The sequence below is a fragment of the Narcine bancroftii genome, chromosome 9 (genome assembly GCF_036971445.1).
Source record: "Narcine bancroftii isolate sNarBan1 chromosome 9, sNarBan1.hap1, whole genome shotgun sequence".
In the NCBI taxonomy this organism is placed as follows: domain Eukaryota; kingdom Metazoa; phylum Chordata; class Chondrichthyes; order Torpediniformes; family Narcinidae; genus Narcine; species Narcine bancroftii.
The window spans coordinates 58,655,212-58,675,417 of record NC_091477.1 but is presented as its reverse complement, the minus strand read 5'-3'; the positions used below and the strand labels follow the sequence as shown (position 1 = coordinate 58,675,417).

Sequence of the window (20,206 nt, the reverse complement as noted above, 5' to 3'; positions counted from 1 at the left end):
CCTTTCTTTTTCCCTTCCTAATTGCAGCTCAAAGGCAACCATACCATGGTCACTATTCCCTAATGGCTCCCCTACATCGAGGTCACTTATTAACTCTGCGTCACTGCACAGCACCAAGTCCAGAATCGACTTCCCCCTGGTAGGTTCCTCCACTAGCTGCTCCAAGAAAGTATCTCGTAGACATTCAATAAACTCAGTCTCTTGTGCTCCTGCCCCCGTCTGATTATCCCAGTCCACTTTCATGTTAAAGTCCCCCATAACTACTGTATTGCTACCACTTTGACATGCCACTCTTAATTCCTGATTTATACTTCTACTGATATCTAAGCTACTTTTCGGAGGACCCCATTATGGTCCTCATGCCATTACAATTTCTTAATTCTATCCAAACAGACTCTACCCCATCTGTTTCAATGTCTTTCCTTTCAAACGCCTGAATTTCATTTCTTACTAACAGAGCTACCCCACCTCCTCTTCTTAACTTTCTGTCTTTTCTATAGGACGTGTACCCTGGAACATTTATTTCCCAATCCTGCCCTTCCCGCAGCCATGTCTACGTTACTCCAACAATATCATAACCTCCCATTGCCATTTGTGCCTCAAGCTCATCCATTTTATTCCTTACACTCCGTGCATTCGTACACAATACCTTGATACCATATCTCCTTTCTCCCTCCACCTTTGTTCTTGATGCACTTGCCCCTACTCTCCTATTCTTTTTAGTTCCCTTTTTCCTTATTGTTTCACCGTCTAACGGAAACACCCCTATATTTACTCTCCTATCTGCTTCCCTATCAGTCCTGTTCCCTTCCCCCTGCCAAATTAGTTTAAATCAAATCTGACAGCATTTTTAAACCTAACTGCCGGTATATTGGCCCCCATTGCATTCAGGTGTAAGCCATCCCTCCTGTAGAGGTCTTGTCTTCCCCAGAAGAGATCCCAATGGTCAATGAACCTGAATCCCTGCACTCTGCACCATTCCTCCAGCCACACATTTAACCTCCTGATTTTATTATTTTTGCCCCCACCCATGTACAGCACAGGTAGCAGCCCCGAGATTACAATCCTGGAGGTTCTGCTTCTTAACCTCCTTCCGAGCTCACGGTAGTCCCTCTTCAGGTTCTCCTCCTTCATCTTATCCACGTCATTTGTATCCATGTGTATCAGGACTTCTGGCCGTTCACCTTCCCCCCCCAGAATACTCTGAACCCTATCCGAGACGTCTCGCACCCTGGCTCCTGGGAGGCAACACACCATACGGGAACACTTGTCAGGTTCGCAGAATCTTTTGTCTGTTCCCCTGACAATGGAGTCCCCAATGACCACCTTGTTCCCCTTCCTTCCTTTCCGCACCACCGGTTCCCTTGGTGCAACCTCTGGTAGGTTATCTTCCCCAACTACATCCAATACACTATATTTGTTGCTAAGAGCAGTAGCCACCGGGGTGCTCACCACAGAGCTAGCAACTTTCCCCCCTCCCCTGACAGTAGTCCAATCATATAACACTTTATCTAATGTAACTAACTTATCTACACTTAATCTAACTTAATGACAGGTAGCGTTGGGGAGTTTAAACCCATGTCTTTGTATGTTCGGAGAGCATACATAGGGGAGGAGGGGTGGGGGTGAACCTCCCGACAAGCTTGTGTGTAATGAAGAAGTAATGGAGAAACTAAAGTGTCCGAGACCTCCAATCCTCATGTTCATTTGCTGAAGAATAGAACAACACCCAAGACCTGGATGAAGGGGATAAAAAAATGAACCTCCACGATGAACGTGCCAGTCTGGGGAAACATAAGAACATAAGAAATAGGAGCAGGAGTCGGCCATCCGGCCCATCGAGCTCTGCTCCTCCATTCAATGAGATCATGGCTGATCTGATGATCAGCTCAGCTCCACCTACCTGCCATTTCCCAAAGCCCTTAATTTCCCTACTATATAAAAATCTATCCAACGTTGTCTTCAATATATGTACTGAGGTCACTTCCACTGCTTCAATGGGCAGCGAATTCTACAGAGTCATCACCCTCTGGGAAAGGCAGCTCCTCTCATCCCCATCCTCAATCTACTACCCTGAATCTTGAGACTATGTCCCCTAGTTTTGGTCTCTCCTACCAATGTAAACAATTTACCTCCCTCTATCGAATCAATTCCTTTCACAAGTTTATGTTTCTAGAAACATTTCTGGAAACATATAAATTTCTTAATTCTTCTAAATTTCAGTGAGTACAGTCCCAGATGACTTAACCATATAACCATATAACCATATAACCACTTACAGCACAGGACAGGCCAGTTCGGTCCTACTAGTCCATGACGTAACAAATTCCCACCCTGCTAGTCCCACTGACCAGCACCCGGTCCATACCCCTCCAGTCGTCTCCTCTCCATGTAACTATCCAGTCTATCCTTAAATGTAACCAGTGATCCTGCCTCGACCATGTCTGCCGGAAGCTCATTCCACATCCCTACCACCCTTTGCGTAAAGAAATTTCCCCTCATGTTCCCCTTATAATTTTCCCCCTTCAATCTTAAACCATGCCCTCTCGTTTGAATCTCCCCCACTCTTAATTGAAAAGGCCTATCCACATTTACTCTGTTTGACCCTTTTAAAATCTTAAACACCTCTATCAAGTCCCCCCTCAATCTTCTACGCTCCAGAGAAAAAAGCCCTAGTCTGCACAACCTTTCCCTGTAACTCAAACATTGAAATCCTGTCAACATTCTCGTGAACCTTCTCTGTACTCTCTCTATTTTGTTTATATCTTTCCTATAATTTGGTGACCAAAACTGTACACAGTACTCCAAATTTGGCCTCACCAATGCCTTGTACAATTTCGTCATAACCTCCCTACTCTTGAATTCAATACTCCGATTTATGAAGGCCAACATTCCAAATGCCTTCTTCACCACACCATCTACGGGATTACGTAAGGTGGTATGTGAATGGAAAAATAAGGGTTGAGAACCACTGCTCCACACGCTGACCCCTCTTCCAGATCATTAATGGTGCGGGTCCAGCACCAACCTCTGCAGCACCCCGCTCACCACTAATTGCCAACCAAGTCACAGGGAAAATTTGTGGACAAAATGAGATTGCTGTGTGAGCCAGCACAGATTCTGTGGACTGACATGGCCTCTTTCTCTTTCTGTGTCACAATGGAATTTGGAAATGTCGAGACAGCAAAAACAATGTGAACTGAGGAGTTTGAAAAAAAAGCAAACATTCACAAACAAAACTTAATGGGTCCTTGATAGAATTGGAACATGGTATCCTGAACCAGCTCAATCCCTTGTATTGTGGCCCAGTGTGATGACCAAATACAAGAAATGGAAGCAGTAATTGGCCATTCATTCACCTGTCACTGCTCCACACCTGAGCCATACTTTCCAACATTTACCCCAAACCATTGATTCCATTAATACCTAAAATTCTGTTGATCTCTGAATACATTCATCTACTGGATCTCCCAACAGGCTTGGGTTAAGGATTCCAAAGAAATTTCACCTACGAGTGAAGAAGTTTTCTTTACTCTTCTCAGTCCTCATTTTGAGTTTGTGACCCTTAGTTTCTCGACATCACAGCAGAGGAAACTTCATCCCTGCATCAACCTGCATCCTACCAATTCCTTGGAGAAATTGGTTGGTTTCGACAAAATCAACTCTACACATTAGAGTGTAGATCAGTTTGTTGAATTCTCCCTTGAATCACAAATCTGGCATCCTATGAATGATGTATCACAAACCCTTTACCCAAGGAATATATTATCTTTGGGAGGGAATCCAAACCTGTATACAATATTCCAAATGTGATTTCTCCAAAACACTATAATGGAGAAATAAATCATGATTCATGCAATGAAATCCTCTTACAATAAAACCTGATGCTGATTTTTGCCTTTGTTAAGAGCCCAGACCACCCCAAAACCCAGCAAGTTCAAAGCTCACGTGTCTGTAATGTGTGTGTGAGTTCAGAAAAGTTCTTTGATTAATAATCCAATCTCATTTCTCACTCCTCCAAGTTCACTAGTTACAGGCAATTCTTACACCTGTACTGTGGACAGAAATTAACATTTATAAAGTTCACCAGGCTTTGGTGCTCAAAAGGTGAATGGTTACCACTCAGGAAGGTTCTTGTCAGTTTTCAGAGAGAGATTTGTTGTTCGCTGGACACAAACTGACCCCTTCTAATCAGCCACATCAGTGTTTTGCCGAAGAAACTTGCCCCCTCAGGGTTTTCCAGATGATAACCCCCTTTCTTTCAGGTCACCACAGAGTTCCTTTTATTTTCTCTTATTTCAAGTGAAACATTAGGCAGCCAGTCCTCTCCTCTCGAATGGACCACAAGGGCTTTGACCAGGCTGAACTAAGAACTCACAACATGTCTTCCAAATGGGGTTTATCCACAAGCTTGCCAGCTTGTCCTGTTCTAGTTCCAGCTGCTGCTGCTGACTGTAACACTACAGAACTGTATTCTCTCTCTCTGAGAAAAGACTGTTTGACTCCCACTGCTTGCAAAACCAAATGACCATCTTAAAACAGCCAGCCGCACTCAGACAGTCTGCAGCTCCAGAATTAATCCTCCGAGTTCTTTTATCTGTTGCTTTTCAAAACAACAATCCATTCATGAAGTCTCTTGGGGTCTCTTCAAAGTTTTTGCAAAAGCTCTCAGAGCCGGCCTGTCTGGCTTGACCAGAGCTCCAGTATTTTAAATGAGATCTGTTCTGAAGTGTTTGTATGTGACTTGCACTAAAAACCTGCCACAATTTATCTCCTTTAACACATATCTATATATAATATAAAATACAAAATAATCTGTCACAGTTTCATAATTGCATGCTGTACCTGTATGGTAATTTTCAGTGATTTTTGTACAAAGACTTGCTGAACACCAACTATTTTCCATGTCTCATTGTTCCACAAACACTTTCTATCTTTTTGACTAATGTGGATAGCCACATGTGACTTCTCCTATCCCAGTCACTAGGTTTGCTCTTATCCCCTTGATGAGCTTAAATTAAAATTTTAAATTTAGACATACAGCACAGTAACAGGGCCATTTGGCCCACGAGCCCATGCTGCCCAATGACACTTAATTGGCCTGCAAACCTGGTGTGCTTCAAATGCTGAGAGTAAACTGGATCATGCAGAGAAAACCCATGCAGGCATAGGCAGTACATCCAAACTACTTACAGACAGTGCGGGATTCAAACCCCTGTCCCGAGTGCTAACCGCTACAATATCCGTGTCGCCCAACCTCACAGTTCTGCAAACTCCCCACAGTTCACCATGCATCTTCAGAAAACTGGGATATATTACACTTCATCTCCCTGCCAAACTCCCAGTTGTGAAAAGGCAAACCTAACACCTGAACAGTGGGTAGTTGGATTGCACAGTGGGAGGTGTGTCTCATCCCTGAGACAGAGGAGGAGAGAGGACATGCAGATTACCCAGGGTGTTTGAAGCCTCCAGTATTCATGGAAACCAGAACCTGATATCTTTGTACTAAATTCTGTCACTCCAAGGTCCAGATTGTGCATTGGCTCCTGGCAAAATAAGCTGGGTTGAAACAAAGATGGAAAAGCTCAGCAGGTCAAACAGTGTACTTTATGTACTCAGTGTGACAGTGCTCTGTTCACAACCATAGCGACCTATCAGTGGGCAACGATTTCAGTTCCGAGCCACACACCCACGCTCACATGTCTGTCCCTGTCCCACACCCTAACCACCCGCAGATTGGAGGAACAACACCTTATTTTCCATCTGGACACTGTCAATTACATCTAGTGAGGGGGGGATGGAGTCCATCAAACTCCATCGTCATGCTTTTAAGGTTGCACTGAAAATGCAGTCCCAATGGAACAGCAGCACAGAGCTGCGACATTACCATTATTCTAAAGTCTTTATATTCAGTACCCTGCACTGTTAGAGTCACTACGCAGAAGCCCCGGACATTCGCTGTGTGCGACCTGGATGCTAAGGAGACCTTCTAGTTTACCGGCAATACTGTGAGAGAAAAATGCCACTCTGTATCTGGGTGGATGAAACTCCCCGTGCTACCACTATCGAATAAGCAATATGTCACATGGCCGTTTACCTAAATATCCATCATCGACCTGGCGAGTTGATGTAGGCTGCCCTGGTTGAGCGTAATGGAGGCCAGTGTTGGGTCGCTGCACATCGCTGTTGTGGGTGGTAGTGGTGTCCAAAATGGTGGCCCCCAGGGCCTGCACTTGGCGTTGCTGGGTCCCGAAGATGGCGTCCAAGATGGTAGCCCCCACAGATCACACATAGCACTACTGGCCCCAGGTGATGGTGGTGTCTGGGAAGGCAGCTCACACGATCCACACAAGGCGCTGCAAAGAAGGGGTTTGGACTTCCACACTTTGGCGTCATGGCCCTTCTTTCCGCAGCTGGAGCAGATTGTACCCTTCACTGGGCAGTGTTTCCTCTGATGCTTACCGAGGCCACGAAACTAGCACTTTGGGTGCTCCCTTAGCACGACTGCTTGATCGGTTTACCACTGGAGCTGGACGGATGAGGCGGGAGGTGGTCGCAAGCAGTGCTGCTGTGGTCGAGTTGTTAGTGGAATGAGGCGCATGTCCCAGGATGGCTGCAACCAGGGTGTCCATGAGGCAGCTGCATTGTTGGTTGAGTAGGGTTCCATGTTCTGGAGAGCCACCTCCAGTGTACCTGCCAACTCGACTGCTCTCTGCAGACGGATTTCCCTTGCGCAAAAAGCCTCTGCCCTATGTAATTTGACTTGATCCCCACAACGTGGGCTTCCCGGATCAGGTCCTCTGTATACTCTGTTGCAGACATGGTTTTGCATTTGCAGGCTTTCCCAAGTGCTCACAGGGCCCGGAGATATTTGACATTTGACTCACCAGGTTGTTGTTTTCGAGTCACTAGATGGTGTCTAGTATAGACAACAGTGATTTTACGCAAGTATTGCCCTTTGAAGGAGTCCATGGCCTCCTGGTACATTGTGGTGTCCCTGATCATGGAGGACACCAGGGTTCGACCCAGGAGTGCAGCACTTGCAGTTTGTCGGTCGCTGATCGCACAATGGTAGAGGAGGCTGCAAGAATGTTTCAAAACAGCGCAGCCAGAGTTCGAAGCTGGGAGGTACCTCAGGCGATTGAGGGTCGATCTCCAGCTTTTCTGGTTTCAGGATCTGCTCCATTGTAGAAAAGTTCACGTGAATTAAATTGATGCCCCATCAGTCACTCAGGAGACTGCTGTAGAGAAACCAATGGGCTTTAATTCACTTGAGCATATCCCTACTGTTCAGCTGTCCTGCACTGAACTGCAGGGGGCTGTGGAACAGTCACCTCTATACAGGAGCCTGTGGGGAGGGGCCACAGGTACAACTGCCCAATGGGTGTGTCTGACCAGACAATTATACATAACAATAGTTTACCACCCATCTAACTATAAGAAAGGCATCAATAGGATTCACAGAGTGCAAAGAAAATTTACTAGGATGTTGTGGGGACTTGAGGAACTTAGTTACAGGGAAAGATTAAACAGGTTAAGACTTTATTCCCTGTAGCATAGATGAGGAAGATTTGATAGCCATGTTTACAATTATGAGTGGTATAGTGTAAATGCAAGTAGACCTTTCCACTGAGGGTAGGTGAGATATAAACTAGAGGTCATGGGTTAATGACAAAATGGGAAAAGTTTAAAGGGAACAGAGAGTAGAGGAATGTGGAACAAGCTTCCAGTTGAAGTAGGAATGTGGGGTCAATTTTAACATTTAAAAAAAATGTGGATAGGTACATGGATGGGGGTGGGGGAGTGGGGTATGGAGGGATATGGACCAGGTGGAGGTCAATGGGACTAGGCAGAATAATAGTTCGGCACAGACTAGAATGTATAATGTTCTATGGTTCTATTTACGGCCTTGATTTAACCAATCAAAATGCAACAACTTGGTTTCATCTGAAAACTTGCCAATATGTTGTTCGCCTCCAAATCACTAACAGAGATGACAAACAACACAGCCGTTGCAGTGGGCTGCAGTGGGCTGCCTGGCCCATGCCGACATGGGCCAGGCAGAGAAACACTATCATCCTCTCAATTTTACCACCAAGCCAATTTTGCTTCTAATTGTCTAGCACTGGATTCCATGAACTATAACCATGGACCAGCTGACAGTGTGGATTATTGTCAAAGGCCTTGCCATGCCTATGGAGACTCATATGCTGTAAATTAAACTCACCTTTAAGCTGGTTTTGGTCATTTACACTGAACCGAACAAAGTGGCCATAATTCCACATCAATGTCATTTTACACAGCAAGCCTGCATTCCTGGAGCAAAAGAGATGGGATGTGTAACACAACAATGTTGGTGTCTAGTGTGATGTATTACATATGCGTTGGACATACCTTTCTACACAAAAATGGTGGGAGATCTTGATTTGCTTCTGCTAGCCTTGAACATGTATACCACTCTTCAACCGTAAGCAAATTTTCTGTGCATCGTACACAACTTTATGATGCGCAAATAGTCGGATTTGTGCGAGCTACGTGTTTGTGGGATCAGAAATACATTGGAGGAGAAATGAAGAGAAGCTGTGAGCTGTTTGAGGCAGAAAGACGCATGGACCTTAGTCACCATAAACACTTAGCTCTTGTGAGTCAACTCACGCTGTCTCAAATAGAAAAAAAGTGGAGGAGAGGGGGAGACCACAGGGGCCCGTGTTCTGGTCGAATGTCCACAACAATTTTGATAAAGATGAGTGGCAGAGTCATTTTCGTATGTCTCGGAACACCTTTGACCGTGTATTGGAACTTCGGCTTAGAGTGTGGTGGTATACCCATGTGTATATCGATCCATGATATATTTTTGGTGTCACTGTCATCACTGTGTGTGTGAGTGTGTGTGAGTGTGCAAAGTTACTGGAGCTATGAAATGTTTAAATGTTTTGTTGACCAGCCAAGTGGTGCACGTTTTCAGGAGACAATGGATGCATTTGCAGAACAGGGGTATCCAATGTGTGCTGGTGCCATTGATGGCACACATATTCCCATCAAACACCATCCCCCCTCCCCCATGATGACACACAAGCCTACAACAATCAGAAAGGGTGGCACTCCATTGTTCTTCAAGCTGTTGTAGACCACAACTACTAGCAAGGATCATGCCCTGAGTTACAATTATTTGTCTTTATCGATTAATGTGTTTAATATGTTGATCTATATACAGACTTTCTGTTGTTCCAGCTTCACAGATGTGTATGTGGGTTGGTCTGGTCACATGCATGATGCTCGAGGTTTAGCCAACTCACCCATCTACAGAAAGGTGAAGATCAAGGTGGGTACCTCTTCCTACATGTTGTAAGTTTATATACCCCACTGTACAGTGGTGTATGTGTGGATCATGCAATAAACTGTGTTTTTTGTCACTTGTAGGGATACATATAAGGCAATTGAACAACTGAAAAGTGGCAAAGCAGCAGGTATGGATAGAATCCCCCCCAGAGGTCTGGAAGGCTGGCGGCAAAACTCTGCATGCCAAACTGCATGAGCTTTTCAAGCTCTGCTGGGACCAAGGAAAGCTGCCTCAGGACCTTCGTGATGCCATCATCATCACCCTGTACAAAAACAAAGGCGAGAAATCAGACTGCTCAAACTACAGGGGAATCACGCTGCTCTCCATTGCTGGCAAAATATTCGCTAGGATTCTCCTAAATAGAATAATACCTAGTGTCACCGAAAATGTTCTCCCAGAATCACAGTGCGGCTTTCACCCAAACAGAGGAACTACTGACATGGTCTTTGCCCTCAGACAGCTCCAAGAAAAGTGCAGAGAACAAAACAAAGGACTCTACATCACCTTTGTTGACCTCACCAAAGTCTTCGACACCGTGAGTAGGAAAGGGCTTTGGCAAATACTAGAGCGCCTCGGATGCCCCCCAAAGTTCCTCAACATGGTTATCCAACTGCACGAAAACCAACAAGGTCAGGTCAGATACAGCAATGAGCTCTCTGAACCCTTCTCCATTAACAATGGCGTGAAGCAAGACTGCGTTCTCGCAGCAACACTCTTTTCAATCTTCTTCAGCATGATGCTGAAACAAGCCATGAAAGACCTCAACAATGAAGATGCTGTTTATATCCGGTACCGCACGGATGGCAGTCTCTTCAATCTGAGGTGCCTGCAAGCTGACACCAAGACACAAGAGCAACTTGTCTGTGAACTACTCTTTGCAGACGATGCCGCTTTAGTTGCCCATTCAGAGCCAACTCTTCAGCGCTTGACGTCCTGTTTTGCGGAAACTGCCAAAATGTTTGGACTGGAAGTCAGCCTGAAGAAAACTGAGGTCTTCCATCAGCCAGCTCCCCACCATGACTACCAGCCCCCCCACATCTCCATCAGGCACACTGAACTCAAAACGGTCAACCAGTTTACCTATCTCGGCGGCACCATTTCATCAGATGCAAGGATCGACAATGAGATAGACAACAGACTCGCCAAGGCAAATAGCGCCTTTGGAAGACTACACAAAAGAGTCTGGAAAAACAACCAACTGAAAAACCTCACAAAGATTAGCGTATACAGAGCTAACAGCGTCATACTCACACAGTATACAGTGTCATACCTACACTCCTGTTCGGCTCCGAATCATGGGTCCTCTACTGGCATCACCTACGGCTCCTAGAATGCTTCCACCAAAGTTGTCTCCGCTCCATCATCAACGTTCATTGGAGCGACTTCATCACCAACATAGAAGTGCTCGAGATGGCATCGAATCCACGCTGCTGAAGATCCAACTGCGCTGGGTAGGTCACGTCTCCAGAATGGAGGACCATCGCCTTCCCAAGATCGTGTTATATGGCGAGCTCTCCACTGGCCACCGTGACAGAGGTGCACCAAAGAAGAGGTACAAGGACTGCCTAAAGAAATCTCTTGGTGCCTGCCACATTGACCATCGCCAGTGGGCTGATATCGCCTCAAACTGTGCATCTTGGCACCTCACAGTTCAGCGGGCAGCAACCTCCTTTGAAGAAGACCACAGAGCCCACCTCACTGACAAAAGACAAAGGAGGAAAGACCCAACACCTAACCCCAACCCACCAACTTTCCCTTGCAACCGCTGCAACCGTGTCTGCCTGTCCCGCATCGGACTTGTCAGCCACAAACGAACCTGCAGCTGACGTGGACATTACCCCTCCATAAATCTTCGTCCACGAAGCCAAGCCAAAGAAAGAAAGGGATACAATGACAGTGAAATATATATATGTTTAAACTAAAGGGATGCTGACTGAGTCGACTTCAAATAAAACTTATGACAAGTTTAAGAGTCAGGTTCAATCCATTTATTGTGAAGCAGCCACTAGAAAACATCAGTGAACTGATTGTTTGTGATCTCAGAAATTCATAACGTACTTGTGATCTACACTGCTCTGTTCACAGAAATCCAGAACTGTTAATGGAGTGTAAATCGCCGTGCATCTCATCGGAGACCCAGTTTACCCCCTCAGGAAGTGGCTGATGAAAGGGTTCACTAACTACCACACACTCCATTAACGGCTGCGAAGCTATAACTATCATTTGAGCTCAGCAAGGATGGTGGGAGAAAATGCTTTGGGGCGTGTCAAATGTCACTGGACGTGCCTGGCCAAGTGTCTTGATATTTGTACCACTTTTGTATCAGACGTTGTTGTTGCCTGTTGTATTCTACACAATATATCTAAAATCAACAAGGATCACGTCTTGCCCAACAAGATCTACCCGATCTCCTTGAGGAGCTTGACCGAGTTGGTTTTCAGGGTGCACAAGCAGTCACCAGGCGACCTGTGAAGCAATTCTGTCCCTTTTGTAAGCAATTAACAAGTTTTAATAAATGTATATTGCACATTTCAGGGAATTGTGGTGAACAGGAAACATGTAATAAAAAGGATTAATTTAATGGCTTATAACTATTCATAATTGTGCAAATAAAGAAAACCCCAATAACCCATGTGCTGAAATAGTAAATGTCACATCCCTCCAGCAGCTGGAGGGAGGAGGTGGTTGAAATGGCTCGTAGTTCATCGGAGTGGTGGATGCTATTAATGTGCTGCAGTGGTGGAGAATAATATTGGAGATGTGGTGCATCGCTGAACTCACCTCATGAATTCGACGTCCAGCTGATGACTCAGGCCACATCGCTCCATGTAAATGCGCACAGGAACTTAAGGCGTGCAGTGTAAATGACCACAAGGTGAGTAATTTTGTTAGAGGGGTTGGGATTCCGTTCTTTTGTCCACACTGGACTGTGGCAGTGCCAGAGTGTGGAACTGAGTGATATCATCCATCAGTTGATTCATCTCTTAAATAGTGCAGCTGAAAACACGTTCTTTAATGTTGCCGACTAAGAGTAGACAATGAGCCGATAAATTGCCAGGTGGGGTTTTTACAAACAAGACACACCTCGTTGTTGGGCAGATGGCAGGCTGCCATCTGAATGGAACAGGTTTGCTGGTTTCGTGGCACCAAACCCAAGATGCTGTCTCGTGTGGATGTACACTGAATATATTTGTAGTTGCTTTCATTTGTCCAATGATCTTGTTAATACTAGAACCATTTGAAACTACTGAAACTAGTCTAAAAATATTTTTATTTTATATTTTAGTTAAATAAAAAAATAACTGAAATCACTTAAAGAGCACTTATAATTAAAATGTTTAACCCATAATTCACTCAAAAAGTGGCAGCTTCTTTCCATTTGGGAGCTGAGAGAGCACAAGTGTTCATGCGGCGCCCAGCGATGGTGTATATAGAAGGTCGCAGTTCAGAATGTCCACATTTCTCCATGCTTACACACAAGTCCCAAACTGCCAGCAAATCCCAAGCAATGGTTGAAACTGGAGATGATGCAGCAGATGAGAGCTGCAGGGTCAGGAGTGAACTGGAGTGGTTCTGGCCACACATCTCTTCAGGTTTGGAGGTTCTCTAAAGACACTCCATTCACATCTTCGTTTGTCCATATACATGGTTATTGTAGCAGTTAACACATCCAGCGCCAGCAACCAGGGTTTGAATTCGGCGCTGTCTGTGAGGAGTTTGTGTGTTCTTCCCGTGTCTGTGTAGGTTTTCCACAGGGGCTCCAGTTTCCTCTCGCCATTAAAAATGTACTGGGGGGGGGTGGTGTAGGTTAATTAGGTGCAATTGGGCAGTATGGGCTCATGGGCCAGAAGGGCCTGTATGTCTACATTTCAATGATTAAATTATTTCCTCAGTTTCTAAGGAGACAACCAGGACTATGCAAAGGGAAGGCTTAGATCAGAATCATTAATACTTCAGAGAGCAATAAATCTTTACCTTTAAGCAGGATCTTGTTTAAACATGTGAAATATGGTACAAAAAGATACATTTAATTGAAAATAATTGAAGTACAAAGAGAACTGACAGTACAATTACTCACAATAGTTTGCCCCAGATTGTCTGAGCCTGCCTTTCTCAAAGCTGATGAATGTTGGAATTAGGCCACATGGTCGATCAGCCACTGCCCTCTTATTCCACAATGCTGAACTCTCCTTCAGGAACTTTACTGCTTTTAAGCAGCTTAATTGAATTGTAATATGGAGAGGATCAGGAAAGAAATCATTTTTACGCAATTTTCCCCACAGGAGATAGATGTTCACAGTAGTGCATTAGTTGGGAAGAGATTGATAATCTGGTGCACCTTAACAAAGCCCCCGGCATGTTGTTGAGCAAGGTTAGAGGTCCATCTGAAAATAAAGTTAGTCTAAACAAACTCTTATATGCCAATTCTGTGGGTGAGGCTGCTTTCAGCAACATGGTGATTTTAAATTGATTGGCTCCAGGAAGTTGTAAACTGAGATGAGATTCCTCAAGGGTAAGAATTTGAAAACAAAATTTACAGTTAGAAGATTTGAATCAAATTGGGCATGTTATGATAAATCAATACTTATTGAGGATTGAAGAATGCAAATTCCCTTGGTGAGTTTTCTGAGAAACATTTCTGATGTTAATGGTATGATTTAGCCCTTTTTTTAACATAAATCGGTGTGTAGTTTCACCTTCGTGGCCAATAGTTGGCCTTTGAGCAGGTAAGTGTCATCTTGGAGTTTTTATTTATGGTCACTGAAATGAAATGCTCCAGAATTTGAATGTGTTGAATACGTGTAAGGGAATAGTTTTAAATTCACGATGGGAAATTGGGCATGGGTAAATTTGAGTGGCAGTTAACTGGGAGTGAGATAATTGTGTAAAAATTCTGAAAATCTTGACCTGTATGCAGCCGCAACAAATTTGTTTTTTGTTTAAGCCAATGGCAAGCAGGCAAAGTCTGTATTTCTCCATGTAACACGTATGTAAAATCTGGATTATCATTTACAGCCTTTGCTGGAGTAAAGTTACTTCCATACAGTCAGTCAATGTGTTTCCTCAAGGTTCTTCAGAAATCATAATTTCATCCAGGAGGATGAATTTCATATGGAGGAGATGGGAATGATATGGTTTGGTTCTAATATTTTAAAAGCTGCCTTCCAAACTTAATTACTTAACTTTTGGTACAGATTACACATACCTGAGACATTAAGAAAGAAAACACAGCAAAAGAAAAAGTCCATTTCAATGTAAGTAGTCAAATTTTATTTGAATATGTTTCCATCAAAGATCAAGCCATAAATGACTGGTAAATTACAAGCTTATTTTCTCAGGCATCATTTTTCAGAAAAAAAATACATAAGTGTTGGAGGAACTCGGGAGGTAAATATATATAGAACCAAAGTATCAATCTGAGCCCTCCTATGGCCGTTGCGAGACCTGCTGAGTTCCTCTAGCACAATGGTTCTCAACCTTGCTCTTTAAGTAATCCCTCCGCAATCAGTGCTTTGTGATTAGGAAGGGATATCTTAAGGTGGGATGTGGGTAGGAAGGGAAGGTGGAGATCTAATTGTTAACTGATCTAGATCTAATTGTTACTGAAATATTTTGCTTGAGAAAAATTGAGATTGGTCCATTTCCTTTGGAGTTCTGAAACCATGCACATAATAAGTCAATGAGGGACGATTAAAACCGTGGTTTTCAACCTTTTACTTTCTACCAACATCCCACCTTAAGCAATCCTTTACTAATCACAGAGCACCGATGGCATAGGGAATACTTAAAGTGGTATGTAAGTGGAAAGAAAAAGGTTGAAAACCACTGCTCTAGCACTTCTGAGTTTTTACTACAATCACGGTGTCTGCAGACTTTCATGTTTGATCCCATCATTTTCCAGATATATAATTCATTGCCATTAACATTGATTAAAACTGAAATATTTTCAGATGAACCAAGATTGCTGGTGTTGTTCACAATAAAAAACATAAATGGACCAGTCATCTATGGTGAGTGGTGGAGAAAGGAGATGCTTAGAATATTGGTGTAGAGCAGATGTTAGTCACTAGATGGAGGCAGAGAATCATCTTTCTAATGAGAGCACATACACTCGGCCATGGTCAATATTTCTTCTTAATAATCGTTCTTTAAATCTTGATCACTCTTCCATCATGCATCAAAGCGGAGGCAAATGGCAAGAAAGAAGTGGGATAAGGAGACCTTAGATCAGAACCTTGCAGCCTTACATCTCCTTCAAGATGGAGTGGCAAGTTACTAAGTGTGGAGGGGATCCAGAATTAGGGTCAAAACAATTTTGCAGAAAGCCATTGTTGAAAATAAGAAAAATGAATTAAAAAAATAGGAGAAGTGATGCCCAGATCAGAAAGGATCAGTCCTCCAGTCCCTGAGGCATTTTGTATTTAGAATATACTTTCTAAAAGGAACCATCTTTCTGATGTGGGTGGGAGGACGCAAATAAAATAATGTCTCATAAATCATGTGATATGTCTGGGTTTATAAGTATAGTCTCTAATAAGCAAGTCTTCCCAAAATACAAGTTTAAAAAAATGCATTTTTTGTTTATATTTTATGAAGCATGGCAGATCATTACATTATTCTCATGGAGTAAGTTTGTTTGGAGTATTCTTTGTGTTCACACAAGTTTCATACATTGGTAAGCAGATTTTGCAGTTCCTGGTACACTTCCACTATCAGTTTGCTTCAGTTGGAATACTTGCAATGCTGTGGATAAAACCCTCCAAGTCGCAGACACAACACAAGGGACCATTTCAGTTCATAACAATGTTTTAGTGTCTTCTGTACCATTGCAAGTCTGCCTTTACAACCACCCCACCCTTGCAGTGAACAAACCTCAGCTTGTATGGTCATTCTGAAGAGTACCAGCCAATGGGATTAAAGTTTTAATATTGGTCTCATCTTCCCTTTAAGTCTCAGCTTCTGGGGATGACTGTTTCAGAGAGGCACTGGACAAAAGTCCCCTGATGGAGAGTGCAGAGTGAGTCACATATCCTTATCACATAAGATAGGATCTGAACGAGGCTAAACTTCAATTATATATCAACAAAATGAGCAAAGGAAAGGCATGAGATTTACAAGAGGAAATTAGTTTATATAGCTCAAGATTACAGAGCATATCAAAAAAGATAGAGTTTTTAAAACTATTGGAATGAAATTCAGCCAGTGGAATTCCACCTCAAGAAAAGGGAAAAATCTTGAAAACATAAAGCAGCCCAAGAACATTGCTTCAAATCAATATTATTTAACAGATACACAGGGGTTAATCTGTAGAATGTGAAGTTTAAACTAAATTCTAACTCAGAAGGATTTGAGAAATTGAACTAAGTTGCAACAAAATAACATTCTTTAATTATTTCACATTTTAAAGCATTGAGGTTAAATTTTGGCTTGTTTCAGTCAGATCGTTGAGTGAACGATGCTTGCAGCATCTTTCAACTATGCGAACAAGTTAATCACCTCAAATATTTGGATAATCAAGAACCTGGTATTCCAGATCATCTTCACACACCAGCCACCACCTTCTGTTCTAGAAAATTGTGGAAGCTTCCTTGTGTTGCATCCTTTCCATTGTATGGCCAGGTTAATAATGACATCCAGTTGGTATCATCATTTTTAAAAGTTGCCAGTTCATCTTGAGGAATTGACTACAACATAGGTGTGTTTTTTAACAACAGTGAGTGTCTTGATTGACAGACACGATGATTCACAATTTCATTTCCTGTCATATTTCAGAAGATTCAATTCTTTCAATCCATGGTAGGTTCTGCTTAGAATCAGAGCCCGTTAGTTCCACTTTGGCTGCAATCTCCCGAACTTCTTGCTCGAGAGCCTGGTTTCTTTGGTACATCTCCAGGTAGCTAGACTGCAGTTGTTTCTGATACTGGATGACTTTTTCCTTTTCATCTTGCCAGGTACTTCTCTCAATTTCAAAACTGGCAGCTTGGGCTTCCGACTGCCTTCGTTCCAGTAACAGTTCAGCTTTTAGCCTTTCAACCTGCAGGATAAGACCTTGGGTGGTGGCCTCGAGAAAGCCTCTGGACTTCAGATCGTCAGTCTCCCCACTCAGCAAGCCGTTCATTGCTTCAGGGCCGCCATCTCTCCTGAGGCTGACCTCCTGGTGGAAGGTGGGCTCCCCGTGCTGCTGCAGGATATTTGTACTTGTAGCTAGTTGCTTGCACTGCTCCTGCAGAGAGTTCTTCAACAGCAGCACCTGTTCGTCTCTGGAACACAGCTCCATGTGGACTTCCTGGAGCTGAACTTTCAGGCTGAACAGCTCACTCCTTTTCTCTGCCACCTCAGACTGAGAGTCGCACAGCTGCTGTTTCAGCAGGGAGATCTCACCAGCCTTCTGACACACCTGCGGAGAGACCAATATGAAGTCAAACTCTGGAACAGGAGGAGCCAAAACCAGCGGTGGATTAACCATTAGGCTGAGTAGGAAGAAGCCTCGGGGCCCGAAGGGTAAGGGGGCCCATGTCTCGAGGGGCCTACTCAATAAAGGGTGGGTGTCTGGTCTCTACTTACTGCGCTTGTGCGGGTGAGACCGCCAGTGATTGTGGGCCAGAGTTGGAGTCACACTATTGCCGGGGTGACACATGCAGCGATTTCTGGGAGCATGTGGTAGTGAGCCAGCTGCATGAAGATTTTGCAGCGACAACGGCATGTGTGATCATCCACCTTCCCACCAAACTACGGGGACAGCAACCTCTCCTTGCGCAGTGGGATGGGGACAGGGATCTCTCCCTGCCCAATGGATCAGGGCTGGGGTCAGGGACCTCTCCCTGCCCAATGAGACGGGGACAGCAACCTCACCCTCCCCAGCAGGACAGGGACCGCGACCACTCCCTGCCCAGCGGGATGGGGACAGGAACCTCTCCCTACCCAGTGGGATGGGGCTAGGAGACAGCAACTTCTCCCTGCCCAGTGGGATGGGCTCGGGGGACAGGGAACTCTCCATGCCCAGGTAGACAGGTGACAGGGATCTCTCCCTGCCCAGTGGGATAGGGGACAAGGACCTCTCCCTGCCCATTGGAATGGGGATGGGGGCCTCTCGCTGCACAGCAGGACAGGGGATGGGGGCCTCTCCCTACCCAGTGGGATAGGGGATAGGGGCCTCTTCCTGCCCAGTGGGACAGGGGTCGTGATCTCTCCCTGCCCAGTGGGACAGGGGACGGGGGCCTCTCCCTGCCCAATGGAATTGGCAACGGTGACCTCTCCCTGCTCAGTGGGACAGGGGTTGGGTGCCTCTCCCTGCCAATTGGGACAGGGGATGGTGACCTCCCCCTTCCCAGTGGGACAGGGGTCGTGACCTCTCCCTGCCCAGTGGAATGGGGGACAGGCCAGGGGATGGGGACTTCTCCCTGCCCAGCAGAAAGGGGAATGGGGATGCAACCTCTCCCTCTCTGTCCAGAGGGAGGAGGTCATGGGCAAGAGGAGAGGAAATCTTTCTCGGGAAGTTGAAGAGACACCCTTTGTTGGGAATGTGCCGGAACTTTGGAATTTGTGGTATTGTGGTGTCAGTAACTAAAGAGAAGTATTAAAGCAGGGTTGTGGTCGAGGTACATACGGTGAGTTCCAAGCAAATGTAAACTTTCTCTCCCTCTTTCCCCCCCCTCCAACCCCATCCCTCTCTTTACAGGTGTTTTTGGACGTCTTGGGTGTTTCAGCACATTCTGTTTAATTCAATGTTTGTGCAGAATGTTGAGAGGCCCAGGTGGGAGGGACAGAGGAGGTCACAACTCTGGGACACAATCTTGCAGTCACAGAGAGAGCAGAGATGATGTTTCCATTCCTCGAAGGCACTGAGATGGGACTGGAATAAACCTTGAACTTTACGTGATTGTAGACCAAGACCTGGGAAATAGCAATCACTGAGAAAGCTATTTACTACATTCTTTATGGCAACTTCCCATGGCCATTGAAATGACCACTGGTTAAATCACAGTTTGTAATCCCATATTATCTCTCCACTCTGCCCAGGCCAGTCCGTTCCAACACTATGAAGTAGAAATCATGCAACACATTCTGAACATTAAAAGTGTTTAACGAGAAAGTCTGCAGTGTTCGGGTCGAGTGCAATTCACAAACGTGTTAGAGGAAAAACCGAACATGTATTTGTAAATTGAGTTGCAAAATCACAATGCTGTTAGAACTCAGCCGGCCTCGCAGCATCCGTAGGAGGTAAAGATGTAGTACTGACGTTTTGGGCCTGAGCCCTTCTTCAAGGTATCTTTACCTCCTGTGGACACTACGAGACCGGCTGAGTTCCTCCAGCAATTCTGTGTTTTACCACAGTCACAGCGTCAGATGAAGGGTGGGGGCTGTGGGGCAAGGTCAAGGGGGGCCTTACTAAAGCCCTCAGCTTAATCTGCTACTGGTCCAATCCCCATTTAAGTTTTCATTAAATGCTTTTTATCTAAATGCTCAATACCTGTTAAGTTTTTCGAGATAAAATCTGGAATTTGCCCCAAATTAATGCTGCGCCATTTTACATCGAAAAACTTTTACTTTTTAAATTAGATATACAGCACAGTGACAGGCCATTTTGACGCATGAATCCGTGCTGCCTAATTTACACCAATTAACCTACACCCCTGGTACGTTTTGAATGGTGGGAGGAAACTGGAGCCCCCAGGGAAAACTCACACAGACACAGGGAGAGCATACAAACTCCTTACAAGATGGCGCAGGATTCGAACCCCAGTCCCAATCGATGGTACTGTAAAGACGTTGCACTAACTGATGCACGAACCATGCCACAGACCTACCTGACCACAGACCAACAGTTCCTTCCTTCACCAGAGATTCAAACATTCGTATCGTGAT

The 20,206-nt window shown here is 44.6% G+C and overlaps 1 protein-coding gene across 7 annotated transcripts in view; it reads right to left on the bottom strand.

Moving 5' to 3' along the window:
• Positions 1-14,588: 14,588 nt before the first annotated feature.
• n4bp3 (NEDD4 binding protein 3) overlaps positions 14,589-20,206 on the bottom strand; it is a 224,987-nt gene continuing 219,369 nt past the window's right edge. For all 7 annotated transcript variants that reach the window (XM_069899264.1, XM_069899260.1, XM_069899263.1 and 4 more), the window contains one exon: positions 14,589-17,738. In XM_069899264.1, coding sequence (XP_069755365.1) covers positions 17,103-17,738 — 636 coding nt within the window. In that variant the 3' untranslated portion in view covers positions 14,589-17,102. The remainder of the gene's footprint in view (positions 17,739-20,206) is intronic.